This window comes from Falco punctatus, assembly GCF_963210335.1.
Source record: "Falco punctatus genome assembly, chromosome: 7".
Taxonomy (NCBI): domain Eukaryota; kingdom Metazoa; phylum Chordata; class Aves; order Falconiformes; family Falconidae; genus Falco; species Falco punctatus.
The window spans coordinates 38,359,637-38,377,123 of NC_137587.1; the positions used below are offsets into that span (position 1 = coordinate 38,359,637).

The window sequence follows — 17,487 nt, forward strand, 5'->3', positions numbered from 1 at the left end:
GAAGGGGCAGCGGATGCAGCCACAGCAGAGGTTTCAGTTCATTTCTTAATTATAAGTGATGGCTTTTAGAGCAATGGATTCAAATCTTCAGCCTTCCCACGGGAGCAATCCGAAAGGACCATCTTCCTCCGGTACAAAACATGCAGAACCAAAGCCCATCCATCCCACTGGTTGTTTTTCCATAGGAGCAGAATTACACAGCAGCCCTCCCCAGTCCTGGCTCTTCCCCAGCAGTGACTGTGCACCAGGGGTGGCTTTAACGATGGCTAGTCCTGCTCTCGTCTAGTCACGCTTGGGAAGTCAGGGTTGCAAAATGCCTTTTTGCCAGCCACACAATACCTCAAACTGCTCAAAACATACATGTATGTAAAAAATACATTATGGATATAAATATACATATATACACACTTACATAACATATATACACATATAAAATATACACATACATAATTATATACACACATAAAATATATGCATATAAAAATATGTCCTTGCACTGTATCTTACATATACAGCATTTATGTATATATGTCATACACACACACACACACACATATAAATGCTGTATATGTAAGATACAGTGCAAGGACCGAAAGCAACTCACAAGCCAAGCCTTTCCTCTTGCAAAAAGTGATTTTTGTACTTGGCAACCTACCAACAAAAAACACCTCAATGTTCCAGCTTTTTAGTGAGTTTGGTGCAGACAGGCTGAAATCGCTCGAGAGTTTTTATAAGGATGGAAGAAAAAAAAAGATGGAAGAAAAAAAAAAAGGGGGGGTTTGCATTTTTTTAAATGAATATGCAACACACGTTTTATTGAAAAAAATACAGATGTGGACAGCTTGTTTAAAACCCCGACTGCAGGCAGCAGACAGCTCGAGAGGCAGCTGGGTGTTTAAAGTACCTTTAAGCTCAAATACCTGCTGATAACGCATTAATCCAGCACTCGCAAGCCCCAAGGAGCGGCCAGGGGCTCTCCACACCAGAGGCTGGGTGTTGGCTGGTTACACACCCCTCTTGGGAATCGGGAATCGGTGGGGAAGAAAAACTCCTTCAAAGGAAAAGAGACCTCCAGCAATAAATAGTTGGGGAGTGCCTCGCGTGCCCTGGGCAAGCTCGAAGGGAGGGGATGCACCCTCTGCTCCACCCTCCTGTCTCCTCAGGATGCACTGCACAGCCACCGTTCATTGAAAGTAAGGCAGAAATATTTAAAAACTTGAAAAGGAAAGCAATTTAAGACTAAAAGTAAAAAAAGAGGGGAAAAAACCCCAAAACAAAACCCCACAAAAAATAATTGCGCATAACCATGTGGTTGCTTTGGCATTTTTTCCTTCTCCACGTATTATCAAGTGGCATGTGTCAATAAGGTCTGAAGGCATTATCTTCACATCACTAAAAAAATCAGAGAATATTGCAAATGTTCCTGAAACGTTCAGAAGTACCCAAAAATGGCTAATCCAGTGCATGGAGCAGGACAGAGGCACTAGGGTAGGGCAAGAATAAAGAAGCATTTTACAGCCAGAAGCGCTGCTTAAGGTCCTGCTCCAGCCAGCAGCCGCTTTCATGGTCATTAATATTATTTACTTTTCAGAAACTACTGATACAACCATTAAATACTGCTGTGTTTCCTTCCCCCACCTACAAATGCTGGTGCAGGGATCAGCTTCTGCATCTCAGTGGAAGGGATCCAGACGCACATGGTTTCCTGGGGATGGCTGCAGGATCACCGCTTGCTTTTGGAACACCCTCCCAGCCACTGCTGGGACTGGGATTTGATGGGAGAGATGTGCCCAAGCTGCCCTGCGACCCTACAATGCAGCGAGTGGACCAGCTTATTTTGAGCTAACACCGTTGTGGTCAAAAATAAGGCAAAAAAACCAAACCCAAATTTTAAAATATATATATTTATGTATACACATAGCTGTGTGTTTGTATATTTATATTTTATGTGTGTATACACACACGTATCTATACAGCTGAACACAGTGTTCTCTACGTGGAGGGATGGGACATAGCCTCCTCACACTGACCTCTTTAAACCCAGATTCCTTTAAACATGCCAAGGCCACTCCTTCCAGGACAATTATGGAAAAAAAAAAAAACAAACCCAACATTAAAAACTGAGCTGTTTTCATTTATCTTGAGCTCAACAGAAATGCTGATGTGTTCTGCTGGGTGACACAGCTGCTGTCGTGGGGCAGAATCTATTTTTTAGTGCAGGTTTAAGTCTTTTGGGGTATGGTGTGTACTAGAGTAGCCTTCCCTCCACCCCCCAACAGGGATTTAATTACAGAGCAAAGTTCAAAACGGAACAAAAATCCTTCCAGCCTCTGGTTATGATGCTTGAAAAAGTATACTTTGAAACACAGAGATACAGATCCTATAAAATTATTATCAGACTGTTGTAATAAAGCTGTAGCTTCGCCAATCTGATGCTCTTGGTACTAATGATACCTAACAGGGGGTTTTAATCGCATGCCCCACACATATTTGACACATGCTATGAAAAATATGGTATACAGCAGCCAATCTGCAGCAACCACCTGCAGAAGGGCTTTTACCCATGGGTAAATATGAAGTGGTACCTCAAATTCTCCTCTATTTACATCTGTCAATGGCAACTATCACCATTATTTTATCCCACTTTGTTTTCAGGAGAAAAAACGTTCAGGAAAACATCTGCACACCCCCACAGAGGTGTCCAAAACAGGGTGGACCTGTGCTGGAATTTAAATTTAAGAAGAACATTTCTTGCATGAAAAGGTTTGACTTATTAATAAAATAATAAAAAAAAAAGGGACAAAAGCAGCCTTGTTCCCAATGCTGTGATTCCTGTGAGCGTGACCCAGTGCAGGAGGCCTCCCTCTCGTCCTGGCGTGCCAAGGGACACGCTCATGGTTCACCGCCACAAAATCCTGACGTCAAAGCACGCCATGTAGTTGCAGAGAGTCATTCAAGAGCAATGAAAAAAGGAAAAGAGGTAGGAAAAAAAAGCAAAGCAGCCTATGGAGGACACTGAGAACATCAGGACGCAACGCTGAATGCAGATGTTCAATGTGTCCTAGCTCTGAAAAATTATGGAGTGTCTTCTGTTAATGAGGGAACATGCTACTGCACTGCTGGAAAATGAAGCGTCCTTTTATTTGATTTATAAGTGAGGTTTACAAGGGTAAGCCCATGTCTCGACGGGGCAGGGATGGTAACCGAAGCACCGAAAAAGTGACAAAAAAATGCAGCGGCCAATCTTTTTGTTGCTCAAAACCCGCACCCTGCCCTGAAGAGCTCACCCCCTACACAGGCCAGCAACGAGGCACTGAAATTTTACAACTGGTTTGTTTTATAACCCGTGTGCAGAGCAGGGACATTTTATGAGCCCACAGCATCAATGAGCATCAAAAGCATGAGGCTGGTCCTTCAAACCCAAATGCCCTCCTGAAATACTGCTCCTGACACCACCGCGCTTTGCTTCTCCGCACTTGAGCTGATCCACCCGTGGGAAACTGAGCCTTCAAGCACCTCTGTCAGAGCCAGGTCCGCACGCAGGCTTCAGGGAGAAGAGCAAATCGCGACAAGCCTGAAAGTTACTTTTTTTGTAAAGTCAACTCTAGGAAGGAAGCTCTTTTCAGTGTTAATAGGATCACTCAACTAGCACTTGGAAATTTAATTCATTAAGATGCCAGAGCAGTATCTACTACTTGCACTACTAGTACTGAAACATAAATACCTCCTCCTCCCCAGGCTGAAATTATTTATCTCGTGCTGGCCACACAAGCAAGCTCCTTTGCCCTGAACGGATGCCACTCGCCTGCAGAAAGAACAGCAAAACCTCCTTTAAATTTGCTTTACGGCTCTGATGCTATCCCACAAATACAAAAGGCACTGGCAATCTGTACCACAAGCTGTGAACTGAGCATATGGTGTTTGCCCTGGTGGTACTTAGCATACTTTTATTATAGTTTTATGCATAAATTTATTATATATAGATATATAATTAAAAAAAATAAGATAAACCCTATTCTACTTTTTAGCATCTACTGCAGCAGGGGGTCTCTGGGTTTCTCTGAGCTGCTCACCTGTGAGCACAGCCATACCCAACCCCGTTTAAATCCCTGAGCAGGGAGAGCTGTTTTGCAGCGATGCTGAACCCAGCTGAAACATCAGAAAACCCTCCAGAGGAGCTGAAAGCTGGGGCCACCTCAGCTCCCCAACAGGGCCACGCTAACAAGCATCAGTTGGCTTAGGAAGGTCTTTGCAAGGACTGTGCAGACTTGATGTAAATCCTTGCACCAGCACCTCAGAGCAATTTGGCTTGCTCATTTTCCTATAGGAAGGAATAAAGAGAGCAAGGTGGATTATTGGGCTTTTTTAATTCTATTTTTTTTAAACAGGATCTTTACAGCCTGATTCTGCTGAGTGTTTCCCCCTCACTTATCAAGCACCCCTCCAGAGGAGGCTTTCACTGGCTGCTCCCTGCCTCCCATAGAATCACGAGAAATCGGAGAAAACTCAATTAAGGATTGTGGTTTCCATGATTCATCCAGCACAAAATAGGAAGCATCAGACAGAAACACAGCAGCAGAGGAAGGAAGGAAGGAAAACCACTTCTCCAGGGAGCACTCAACTGCCTTGACTACCAGCCTGGGTGCTCCGTCACCCTCCCGCCATGTATCACACTTCCCTCACCAAAAAGGAAAAGTGCCCCAGGGTGACGGTACCAGCAGCCTGCAATCCTGACTCATCCCCACTGAACTTGCAGCACAGAGGGGAGCTGGTCCAAAAAGATGGGGATGCCAAAAAGACATCATACCAAATAACGGAGCCAGAGGACATTGATGCATAAGGCAGATAAAGGAGGACTGGCAACTTGAATTCCCAACCTCTCATCTGAACCTTCAGTCTCACCAGGCAATTCCACAAGGGAGCCTAATGATCATCACTCTGATAAAAGCTCAGCCCCCTGGAAAGGTCTGACAGGGTCAAGATACCATGGGCAGCTGCACCCCACACCAAACCTGTGAGTCAGTGCTGGTACCTCTCCTGCAGACCTGGTGGGATCCACCAAACCGTCCCGGTTTCACCCAAATTGCATCCCCGCAGGCAGAGAATAAGTGAAAAGCGTCTCACCCCTCTGTGGCAGCAACAGCAGCCAAAAGCACTTCATATGCCACCAGCCTTCCCTTGCATGCATTTTGGGGTGAGCTCCTGGGGCAAAGCATGATTTGGGGGAAGCAGCTGTTCTCTGCCATAGGTCCTCTATAGAGCCATGGGGAGATGCCATGGGACAAACCCCACCATTTTTCTTAATCACTTGATGCACGCAACACGCTTTTGAAGGGCTTTCACACCTCTTAACCCGAGTTTGGGTTCACCTCACCCATCACACACCAAGCTCAGGCACAAAAGCCACCAGGCAGGACATGAAGGATGGCGGCAAGGACAATTTCTGCTGCAGACAGCTCTCAAGCCAGACATCATGTCAAGCAAAGCTCTGTGTATTATCAGCGAGGAAGGGAAGCTCAGCAAGACAGCAACACAGCTCTTTCCAGGCAATTTCATAAAACACTGACTTTCTAATTGAATTTGGAGTTTTGGCAATTAACCCTTCCAAAAGTACATATGCCTGCAGGGAGGAGGAGAAAAAAATAAAAAAGAAAACAACCACCAAACAAACATGTATAATCAACTGTTAAGAGATTTTAAATGTTTAATTGGCAAGAAGAGGTTTTGGTTGCTGTCTAATTGTTCTGCAAGCTAAAAACCAGCTGAGATTATGAAGAGGAAGGTTTATGCAAGTGCTGGTGTGCTTGTTTGCCTGTGTGCATCCCCTCCCAACGCTGTTCTCAACCTGTTGTCCACATTCAGCCACGTTTTACCAAAAACTGGAGGTCTCCAAGATCACACTTGCTCTGCAAGAGAGGAATGAATGCTGGCACACAGACATGCCATGCACACAGCTCCAGATTAAGGTTCATGTTTCAATGGCCACTGAGTGTGAGCTGCACCCAGGGCTGCTGCAACCTCACTGGAAAATGGCTGAGCCCAAGAAAAGCAGAGAAGCACAGCTCTCAAAAAAAAAAAAAAAATAGAAAAAAGCTTTCCTCTAGTTTGCTGGGCACTTTTCTTCCCCTGCCCCATCAGTTCTACCTAGTGGAAGCTCCGGCCTGGACAACGACAGCAACATGCAAAAAGCAAACCTGGGCAAGACAACTAAGTTACTTGCCGAATGGAGAAATAATGGCTTTGAGCAGAGTTGTAGTACTTGGGGTTCTCAGTATTTTTCCGAATTGTAACATCTGAAAGCCCATAAAAGCCACTGAGAACACTCAACTGAATCCCACTACCTAAGAAACTTTGCTCAGTTTTGTTTCTCTGCCCATTTTTAAGCTAATGGTTAATCCACATTTCAGAATGAGACCAAAGAAATGCATCTCCTTTAAGATGTTTCAACACTACAAGACTTTTCCCTCCCCAAGCACACCCAGGGCTGGATGCTAGGCTGTGTGTCTGTGCCAAGAGCTCCTCAAGCACTGTATATCATCTTCCTTCTCCTTGTCTGTAAGAAAAACCACCACACACACACACAAAAATTTAAAAAAATCCCCCGAACACCCAAACCAGGACCTTGCAGTGGTGATATCACCAGTGATGTTGAAATGACTGAAGTTTGCAGTGCAAATAATCTCTCTTCTCTTTCCCAACTCAGTAAACACTCCCAACATCCATAATTTCATGCAGTTATCCACAATCCTGCCATAATCAGAGACCAAGGGTTAAAATCTAGGCTCCTGGTTTGCTCTTTACAATGTCCCATAGCTGGGTTGCAAGAAATTGCTCATAAACCCACAGCAGTCTGCAAGCTGCCGATTGACAAGTACTAAATGCCATTTTTCTAAACTAAAAAAAAATCAGAGGTGGGGCATGATTTTACTCTGGTAGCCAGAGGAGGAATGTGCCTGCTACAAATGCAACCATCACACACATAACAGCACAGAAAGAGGGTTCAGAAATCCCTGCCAGGAAACACTGGGAAGTGTCTGGCTTCTATATAGCTGTATTAAACTGTTCCTCTTAGTGGGTGAGGGAAAGGCTGTGGATGTTGTCTACCTGAACTTCAGTAAAGGCTTTGAAGCTGTTTCCCACAGCATTCTCCTGGAGAAACTGGCTGCTCGTGGCTTGGATGGATGCACTCTCCGCTGGTAAAGCAAAGTTAAAAACCTGGCTGATGGCCGAGCCCAGAGAGTTGTGGCGAATGGAGTTAAATTCAGTTGGCGGCTGGTCCCAAGTGGTGTCCCCCAGGGCTCAGTGCTGGGACCAGTCCTGTTGAATGACTTTATCAATGATCTGGATGAGGGGATCTAATGCACCCTCAGTAAGTTTGCAGAGGACACCAAGTTGCCAGGAGTGTTACAGGACCCCAGCCTGATGGGGCTGGAAGGGACCTCTGGAGCTCACCCAGCCCAACCCCCTGCTCAAGCAGGGTCTCCTAGAGCGGGCTGCACAGCCCAGGCGGGTTTGGATGTCTCCAGAGAAGGAGACCCCACCGCCTCTCTGGGCGGCCCGGCCCAGCGCTCCGGCACCCTCACGGTAAAGACCTTTTTCCTCACATTCAGGTGGAACTCCCCGTGTTGCAGTGTGTGCCCACTGCCCCTTGTCCTGGCGCTGGGCACTGCTGAGAAGACCCTGGCTCGCCGCGTCTTCTTGGCGCTCACCCCTAAGATATCTGTAGGCATTGACGAGATCCCCTCTCAGTCTTCTCTCCAGGCTCAACAGCCCCAGCTCTTGCCTGTCCTCACCAGGGAGATGCTCCCGTCCCCCCATCATCTTTGTAGCCTCCGCTGGCCCCTCTCCAGCAGTTCCCCCTCTCTCTGGAACTGGGGAGCTCACACTGGACACAGCACTCCAGGTGCGGCCTCAGCAGGGCAGAGCAGGGCTGTTCCCCCCGGCACAGGACCTGACACCTGCCCTTACTGAACCTGCCCAGCTCCGCAGCCTGCCCAGGCCTCGCTGAATGGCAGCGCAGCCTCTGCCTGGCTGGTACCACCCGCAGCTGACCTGCCGGAGGGCAGGGGGCTCTGCAGAGGGGTCGGGGCAGGCTGGATCCGTGGGCTGAGGCCAGTGGTGTGAGGCTCAACCCGCCCCGTGCCCGTGGGTCACACCAGCCCCGCAGCGCTGGGGGCAGGGGGCTGGGAGAGGCCTGGGGGGAAAGGGCCTGGGGGGCTGGGACGGCCGGCTGGGCATGAGCCAGCACCGTGCCCGGGTGGCCAAGGAGGCCAACGGCGTCCTGGCTTGTGTCACAAACAGTGTGGCCAGCGGGGCCGGGGCAGTGACCGTCCCCCTGCCCTGGGCACTGGGGGGGCTGCACCTCGAGCCCTGGGCTCAGCGTTGGGCCCCTCAGCACCAGACAGACCCCGAGGGGCTGGAGCGTGTCCAGAGCCGGGCAGGGGCTGGGGCACAAGGCTGATGGGGGGCGGCTGAGGGAGCTGGGGGGGTCAGCCTGGAGGGAAGGGGCTCAGGGGGGACCTTATTGCTCCCTACAGCTGCCTGAAAGGAGGGTGTAGCGAGGTGCGGTTGGTCTCTGCTCCCAGGTAACAAGTGACAGATGAAGAAATGGCCTCAAGTTGCGCTAGGGCAGGTTTAGACTGGATATGAGGAAAAATGTCTTCACTGAAAGGGTGGCCAAGCACTGGCACAGGCTGCCCAGGGAGGCGGTGGAGGTGCCATCTTAGAGCTGTTTCAAAGAGGTGTAGATAGGGCACCTGGGGACAGGGTTTAATGGTGGGCTTGGTCATGGTAGGTTAATGGTTGGACCTGATGATCATAAGGGCCTTTTCCAACCTAAACTATTCTATGATTTTATTTTGATTGCAATTTGTTTGGGCCTTTATATGGTTAAGAGATACTCAGCCAGATACCTGGGCAAAATGCAAGCCCTGATGGTGAAGGGTGGGGAAAAGGAAAGGATGGCTACAGGGAAAAAAGACAGACAGAAAGACAGACAGAAAGACAGACAGAAAGACAGACAGAAAGACAGACAGAAAGACAGACAGAAAGACAGACAGAAAGACAGACAGAAAGACAAAAGGGAAGTGTGTGAACATGCTGATTTCTCATTTTAGCTCCCCCGGACTGACATGAGCACAGCTCCCCACACCGGCTTCCCCGCGCGCCTTATGTCAAATCGAAACCTGAGGGAGCTGGAAGAGGAAACTACTGATTTGGGCTGGGTGGGAGCAGCAAACCCAACAATTTCCTGTCTGTGGTATGACAAACCCAGTCTCTGGTATTCGCGGGAACAGCACCGCTGCCTCCCACCCTACTCTCTTCCCCCTCCAACCGGGACCTGTGTCATCAGCTGGACTCTTTTGAGCCAAAGCAGATGGTTTGTAGTGAAAGAATAAAAATTTTTTTTTTTTTTTCCAAAGAGTCATCACCACTGTGGGTAAAAGTACTAATTGCTGTGATCGAAGCTTGGAGCTGCCTGTGTATAGCTTTTACCTACCCCCGCCCCGAATTCCTCTGGTCATTGGCAGTTCAGCTGAATATTCCACTTAGGCTAACAAAGAGGACATTATCTGAGCCAATCCTGCGATTTGGTGTGAGCCTACGTAGAAGCTTCCTGTTAGATGTAAAGAGCCAGCCCTGCACAGATCTATGTGCATAGCCAGAGAGTATCTGCATTAACAGCCACTTACATATTCTTACTTAAGTATTATTCAAAATGTGTTATTCGGAGGACAAAGACTCTGCACAGGTCACTAGCAAAGGTATTAATCAAGTGGCAATATGTAAATGCAGGGCATGTTAGCAGTTCCGTCGGTCTCCTTGAAGATGCTGCTGAAGCAGGAGCATCTCTGCTGGGAGCATCCCTGACAGGCAGTGCCTAGCAGCTGCCTGGGTACCACTTCCACCTCAAAACGGCCCAAAAACCTGCCAGTTTCTAGCGCAGGAGCACTCTGTGCTCAGCACCACGCCAGATCCTCTCCAGCCTCTGGGCTCACCATCTCACCTCCTGCCGGCTGTGCAAGTTTCGCTGTTTAAAAACCTGGGATGAGGTTTCCCAGGGAAAACTGGAGCAGGGTCAGTGCAGAGCATCAGAGGACTCTTGCCTGCCCAAACTGCAGCAGCCCAAGCTGCCCTCAGCAGCAACCACAGCCACCATTTATCACATTATTTGAGACAAGCACTCACCACCCCGCCTCAAAGGGAATACAAACAGCTTCTTGCAAGCATCCCAGCATACTCAATGGCACTCAGAGTCCCCTTGTGAACGCCATGTATTTGAAAAGCCATACTAAAGAGGGACCAAGCACTGATTTTGATGCAAAACATCCTTCTCATCTCAACTGACAACTGACAGCCAGACGAGCATCTGCAGATCTTGCAAATCAAGATGCTCAGCTGTCATCCTGGCAGCATGGACCGGAGAAATGCCTCAACCATACTCCAGGCACCAAGCACTGATGCTCAAATAAGTATTTCTGGAAAGCATGCCTACAATGAAACCCTTCCTTTATTTCTCTTTAGCCTCCAACCATTTCTCTTGCCTCCTCTAACAGCAAAGCACACATTGTCACCTAGTGAGGCCCTACGCAAGTCTCCTTGCAGAAGTCCAAAGCAAAAGCAGCAAGACAGCACTGCAGATTCATCCTGCCTTGTGTTTGCAATAGAAATGGGCTGCATTTCTCTTACATAGCCTTAAGCTGTTTCAAAGAGTTCATTCCAGTTTCAAGGCAAAGAATTTCCCCGGCTAGTCTTACGATGGCTTGGAGCATTTATAAGCACTGCAAAACCTCAAACACAAACCCAGGGAAATCAATGACGCTGCACTTCCTTGGTGTTTTATTCATAACCCTTTAAGGGGTCCATTAAGAAAAAGAGATTTTACAGGGAGAACACTAATATTTTCAATCGATCTTGCACTTAGTACAGCTGCAGTCATTGGCAAGAGAGCACAGGCAGAGTCCATTCGACGGTGAACAGAGCCCCTCAGGTGAATCCCAGGCACATTTGCAGGCTAAAACCAGCAAAAGAAAAGAGCTTGATGTGCTACAATATGCTATGTCACCTAAATCAAAACACTTTGCACGTGACAACTGCCCTGCCAGTCCTCAGGAGACATCCCGCCCTCTCCCAGATGATGGAAAGGAGATAGCGGAGGAGCTGCCAAGGGGAACAATGGCGTTCAAACCAGTTGCCCAAACTCTTATCCAAGATGTGATTCACAGAAGACCCCAAGGCCTCAGAAGATGTCATCAGTGCCTGGCATTATCAGCTGCTCTCTCTGAAGGCAGAGAGCTTGATTCGACATTTAGTCCCAGTGCAGCCTGTGTGCCCATCCTGGCTTGATAAAATGGGGACACCAGCGCACCACCAGGCAGCACCTGAGCCATCCTCCTGCCTTGGCTCGGCCATGCAGCAACTGTTAACACCTTCTGATCCAGAAGGACTGCTGTAATTGCAAACCTAGCTGGGTTGGTTTCATTCACTTCCCAGTTTTCTTCAGGTACAAACCCCTAAAGATGCTCACTTCTCCACCCAGTGCTCCCAGCGAGCTGCCGTTGCTGGAACTGGCTGCCATGCATATGCTGCCTGTAGAAGACACCTAGGGAGAAATCTGCATTTCCACTGCAAAACTTCTATCCACAGACTTTTTGAGTCTGCTCAGTGCACATTTAGGCCAACTGTCTGAAGCCATTCCTCTGCCAACCAACATTCGTCCCCCCCTTCCCTGATTCTGTGAGCTATTATTTTATTCCGACTACCGTACAGAGCATTGCCCAAACACAATCCCGCATTTAATGTTTACCCTACAAAGCTCCGTTTCATTTGTGCATTTCAAAAAAGCAGGGGTTTTTCTTGCATGTGTTTAAAACAGCCTAAAGTTGACAACAACAATAACCTGCGTTCACTTCCTTCCTTCCTCTACTCCCAGTGATTTTAAGCCTCATTTTTTTGTTTGTAAGTCAATAGTGGCAAAATTCCTAAAAACCCCTGGGTAAGCACCAGGAGTTTCCAGTACAGACCCCAACCCACACAGACCAACTAAATGCTACTGCTCTTAAAACCTCAGCAGGTTTTTTTGCCTGTTTTTCAGAGATGACTCTGCCAAGCACAGGGCACGTTTAATTAATCAAGTGGTTTAATCCAGCAGGGTGATAAATAACAGGGGAGTGATCAGGTCATTGCAATTCACTTGAGTAACCAGAATCCCTATCTGCTGCTTGGGTTTCTTCCAATCCCTGCCTGCATTAGTGACAGATTTTAATTGCCAATTCCCAAATAGGCCAATTGCAGCGACTCTGCACAGGCAAGAACTGAATCTACAAGATTTACTGATATCCCTAATGGCAAGGCTGCAGGTAAGAGACTCTCTTGTGTTCTTGCTCTCAGCATGCCACCCCAGTCCTCTCCAAGGCAAAGGGCTATTTACTGCAATCATTTTCTCCTACGAGCATCAGAAAATACTACCGTTAATCTACACTTTCCCTTTTCCAAGCTCTCCTTGCTGCTGGCAGAAGGGAAGGCATTTCTTCCCCCTGCTTACTAATGGTTGGAGAACTTCTACCAACCAGCATCCTGCCAGCAGAGCAGGGCCAGTTTGCTGCAAATTCACAGCAATGCCTTAAATATCAGTGAAACTCTGGGCAGCCCACAGAAATCTGCTTTCCCGGCCCTCTGGCAGCACAAAGCCTATGGGAGGTTTGTCCCAAATGATGGAGCCAGCAACCCCCTGCCCAAGGCACAAACCCCCTTTCCTTCCTCCCCCTGCAATGTGCAAGTGGAGCAGTCCATAGGAGATCTCAGAGCTGCAAGGAAACTTGATTTTTAAGAAATTTCCTTAAAACTGTCAGCAAAAAATCTGCTTTGCAAATGAATAATTTTTGTAATGCTGGGAGTTGTTAAAAAACACCAGCAGGGACAGAGGAACGATGGGGAGGGACAGGTTAAAAACCCAGAGAAATGGTTTCAACATGGAAAAATTGCAAAATTAATATATTTGGAGACAAAGCAGCAGCAGAGGCTGGATGAAGGAGGGCATTGAGGAGGCACACAAGGGTAAGAAGCAAGCCCTGGCCCACCCTGCTCTGCTAAACCTGACCCCAATAGCCTGGCAGGAGCTCCAAGAAGAACCATAAAAATAATGAGAAGGCTGGAAGAGCTGACATGCAGGAAGATGAAAAGGAACTAAATACGTATAGCTTGGCTCACTGACAAAGGCCAAGGGGAAAGGGAAGGCAATAGCCGGAGATATCTGCAGGTCTCAACCATCCCAGGGAGGGGGGCACAGGGGCTGAGCCCCCGGGGAAGCAGCATCCCACTCCCTCCGCTGGGGCCAGCACTGCAGCCACTGCATTCCTTCCCTCTAATACAATCCCTAATTTAACAAGTGGAGAGGATCTGGGCAAACGCATTTCAGGGGGGGGAGTGTTGTGCATTACATCAAGCGCTAATTTAGGTCCTCGCTGGGCTCTGTCCCTGTGCATGCGCCCAGCTTTCTGCACACAAGCTGGCCCCAGCTCTGCTTCAGCATCTGCTGGCCCCAACACCCAGCTCAGCTCAGAACTGAGGGGAGCATCGCTTATTCATTTGTGATCAACAGGTTGGGGTTTTTATCATTTCTAGAAAGCTTTTTTTTTTTTCCCCCTAGCCACTGACTCCTCAACTTCAGCTGATCTTTCTGCAGCTCCAGCATAAAAATTACAAAAAACCCCAAACCAAACACAAACCAAACAAGTTTTTGGAGAGTCAAGGCTATCTCCAGCACGAGACCCTTTGATGCGAGCACTTGCTTCCTTTCGAAACAAGCATATTTATATCCATCTCTTCCTTCCTGTAACTTCAGATAATTAATAAATCAAAACCTAAGTATGGTGGAAGATGGTATTTTCAAAGCCACACGAGGGCTTTGCACTCAACCGGGACTTGCAGGCACAGCTGACAGGTCCACTACTCCCACAGCCGCAGGCACGCGCGGGGCCCTTGCAATTAATATTTCATTTAAGCAGTTACAGTCATCAGCCCAGTCTATACCGTTGAGTAAACACACCCGAGCTGATATAAAAAGAGCTGATAAAAAAAAAACGGGGGGGGGGGGGGTGGGGGGTGGTTGGCGGGGCTGAGCTCCCCAGGGCCGGCAGGTCAGCCGCTCACTTTTGGCAGGGAGCTCGTCCAAGCTGGCTCCTCCGCCACAAAGCCATCCCAGCGGCTTCGGCCGTGCGTTCCCACGCGTCCCAGACAAATGGGCTCTTTGTCCAGGTATGCACCCAAAGCCACCGGACACCATGGTGTTCCCAGCCCCAAACCCCCCATCCTGACCCACACCACCCCGTTAATCACCCCATGCTCGCGAAGGGCCCTTGGAGGTGCTTTCCTCATCCAAAGCAGCGCTGAACCAGCTTTAACTTCAGATTTCATTTTTTTTTCTGTAAACTGGAGAATACCCACAAAAACCCGCCCCGCTCCCCCTCCAGCACCCTGTAAATGAAAACATTTCCCAGCTCTGTATCAAACCCTGCTCTGTATCAAACCCCGCTGGCAAAGTGGCCGACGGAGGGGGGGCTGAACCCCACCAGCAGGCAAAGGGTCCCAGCGTATGAAAGTTTGGCTGGTTTGGCCCGAGGCAGTTGGGAAACGCAGCCCAGGGCACTGGCTGGGAGTGTGGGGGCTGTGGGGGTCCTGCCACCCATGGCACTGGGGGCTTCTGGGGGCAGCTGGGAGGGCGCACGGGGGACAGGGGCAGCTTAGGGCTGGGATGGGGTGCTATGGCAGGGGCTGCACCGGCATGGTGCTGGGACCTGGGGCAGGAAGGGTGCTAGGATGGGTGCTAAGGTGGGCAGGGTGCTGGGTGCTGGAGCACCGCACTGGGGCAGGGTGCTGGGTACCGGGGTGCTGGAGCAGGGTGCTGGGTGCTGGGGCACAGTACTGGGGCAGGGTGCTGGGGCAGGGTGCTGGGGAACAGCACTGGGGCAGGGTGCTGGGGCAGGGTGCTGGGGAACAGCACTGGGGCAGGGTGCTGGGGCAGGGTGCTGGGGAACAGCACTGGGGCAGGGTGCTGGGGAACAGCACTGGGGCAGGGTGCTGGGGAACAGCACTGGGGCAGGGTGCTGGGGCAGGGTGCTGGGGAACAGCACTGGGGCAGGGTGCTGGGGAACAGCACTGGGGCAGGGTGCTGGGGAACAGCACTGGGGCAGGGTGCTGGGGAACAGCACTGGGGCAGGGTGCTGGGGCAGGGTGCTGGGGAACAGCACTGGGGCAGGGTGCTGGGGCAGGGTGCTGGGGAACAGCACTGGGGCAGGGTGCTGGGGCAGGGTGCTGGGTGCTGGGGCACAGTACTGGGGCAGGGTGCTGGGTGCCGGGGTGCTGGAGCAGGGTGCTGGGTGCTGGGGCAGGGTGCTGGGGAACAGCACTGGGGCAGGGTGCTGGCTGCTGGGGCAGGGTGCTGGGCTGGATGGGGGGGTGCCAGGGGACTCACCCAGCTTCTCGACGAGGCGCAGCATGACGCCGCCGATGTGGATCTCCCCGGTGACCCGCAGGGTGACGTCGCGGCCCAGGTCGGTGACATGGACGCTCAGCTCCCACGTCCCGTCGGCGTAGCAGCCGTCCGGCATGCGGATCCCGTCCAGCGCCATGGCCCCGGCCTCCTGCGCCCCAGCCGCGCCTCAGCGCCCGCCCGCCGGCACGGCTCGGCTCGGCTCGGCTGGGCACGGCGCGGCACAGCCCGCCTCCGCGCCCGGGGGGTGGGCTGGGGGCGCGGCGGGGCGGGCTCGGGGGGTGCAGCGTTGCCCGCCGCCCCCAGCCGCTGCCTGCGGGGCCGCCGCGGGAGAGAAGGGGCGGGCGGGGAGAGGAGGGAGGGGAGGGGAGGAGGAGGAGGAGGGGGAGGGGGAGGGGGGGGGGGGAGGAGGAGGAGGAGGAGGAGGAGGGGGATAATAATTAAAGGAAAAACGCGCCCCGCGCCGCCGGGCCCCTTGGCCTTTTATGGAAGCGAAGGACGGAGCAAGCGGGGGCCGCTCCAACATCCGGGACTCTCCGGGGGGCGGCCCGGCCCGGCCCGGCTCGGCTCGGTTCGCTGAGCCGGCCCGGGGAGCGGCCCCTGTGGCCGGTGGGAGCCCCGGGTCTCAAACACGCGTGAGTGCTTGGAGCGCCTTTCCGTGGCAGCCTTGCCCGCCCTGCTGCTGCCTTCAGGGTTTGGTTTCTTTTGTTGGGTTTTATATATATATATATATATATATATATTTAACGCTGCCCATTTAAAATCCTTAAATTCATAAACAAAGTATTTCTCGTTCAGCAAAGCCCTTAGCTCAGCATCGCAGCCCAGGGCCCATGCTGTGCCCGCGCTGAGGCTGGGCGATATGCTGGTTCCCTCCATCTTCATCATCAGCCAAGCTAGGAAATGGGAACTGTCTTTAAATAAGGGTCTGAACGGGCACAAATGGAGAAAAAAAAAAAAAAGAAAAGAAAAATTCTCTGCTTCCTGTAGCTCCCCACCCAATGATACATACATCCCGCCAAGGCCGCCGGGCTTCCTGAAAAACCGTCACTCGGAAGGCGGTGCGTGGCGAGGGCCAGCGCGGTGGTCGGCAGTGGTGGGCGGGATGTCCCCAGCACCGAGCCAGGTGGTGGGATGTTTCATCCCGATGCCACCGTGCTGGGCAGTGGGATGCCAGGCGGTGGGACGCCGCATCCCGATGCCACCATGCTGGGCGGTGGGATGCCAGGTGTTGGGATGCCGCATCCTGATGCTACCATGCCAGGCAGTGGGATGCCACATCCCGATGCCACCGTGCCTTCCCCGCCAGCCTCTGGGATGGCTCTGCCAGCCCAGGGCTTTCTCCACGAGCGCCATTCCCACGTCCTGTGCTGCAAAGGGCAGTGGGCGCTTTGCCATCGGGGAGGCAACAAAAACTTCTTAATGGGGATGATAAAGGTTTTGCCACCTTTTTGCTTTTGCTGTTATAATGGAGATATTTACAAAGGGCTCCTCCTTTGTTTTCCCATATGCATTAATAAAAAACTTCCCGAGCTTGCTCTGGGCAGCATAAACCAGGTTTTACCCGCGAGCAGCGCAGGGGATTTGGGCTAACTTGGCCAATGCTGCCAGAGGGAAACGGGTAACATCGCCCTGACTGATGGGAGGATGGGCAGCAGAACTCCACCCCCCCAAATCCTCCTGGGGCCTTAAGCCCTGTCAGTGTCACCCCCATTTCATCCCCCCAAACTTGGAAACTGGACCATAATTCACAGGGTGATGGTTTGGGAGGGCAGGGGAAAGCCAGTCTGTAACAACAAAGCTTTTGCAGATTGTATCACCGTGTTCTTCCAGCGTAAAACAATAGGGCAATAAATAGAAAGGGTTACTCTCAACCCGAACGTTTTGGATGAGGTTCCCAGCTGATGCAATTCAATACGGCTCCGCCGGAGCTCGTAACCTTTTAGTACAGCTGATGGCATGCTGTGAGGTACAGGCTGCTGGCTTCTTGTGCTCTT

At 50.9% G+C, this 17,487-nt stretch overlaps 1 protein-coding gene across 4 annotated transcripts in view; it reads right to left on the reverse strand.

Annotated features, from left to right (window-relative positions):
* FERMT2 (FERM domain containing kindlin 2) overlaps positions 1 to 15,823 on the reverse strand; it is a 52,421-nt gene extending 36,598 nt beyond the window's left edge. For 2 of the 4 annotated variants that reach the window (XM_080394405.1, XM_080394404.1), the window contains exon 1: positions 15,473 to 15,822. In XM_080394405.1, the coding sequence (XP_080250531.1) occupies positions 15,473 to 15,629 (157 nt within the window). In that variant the 5' untranslated portion in view covers positions 15,630 to 15,822. Of the gene's footprint in view, positions 1 to 15,472 lie in introns of all 4 variants that reach the window. The other 2 variants (XM_080394403.1, XM_080394406.1) reach the window with 2 other exon arrangements.
* Between the last annotated feature and the right edge of the window lie 1,664 nt (positions 15,824 to 17,487).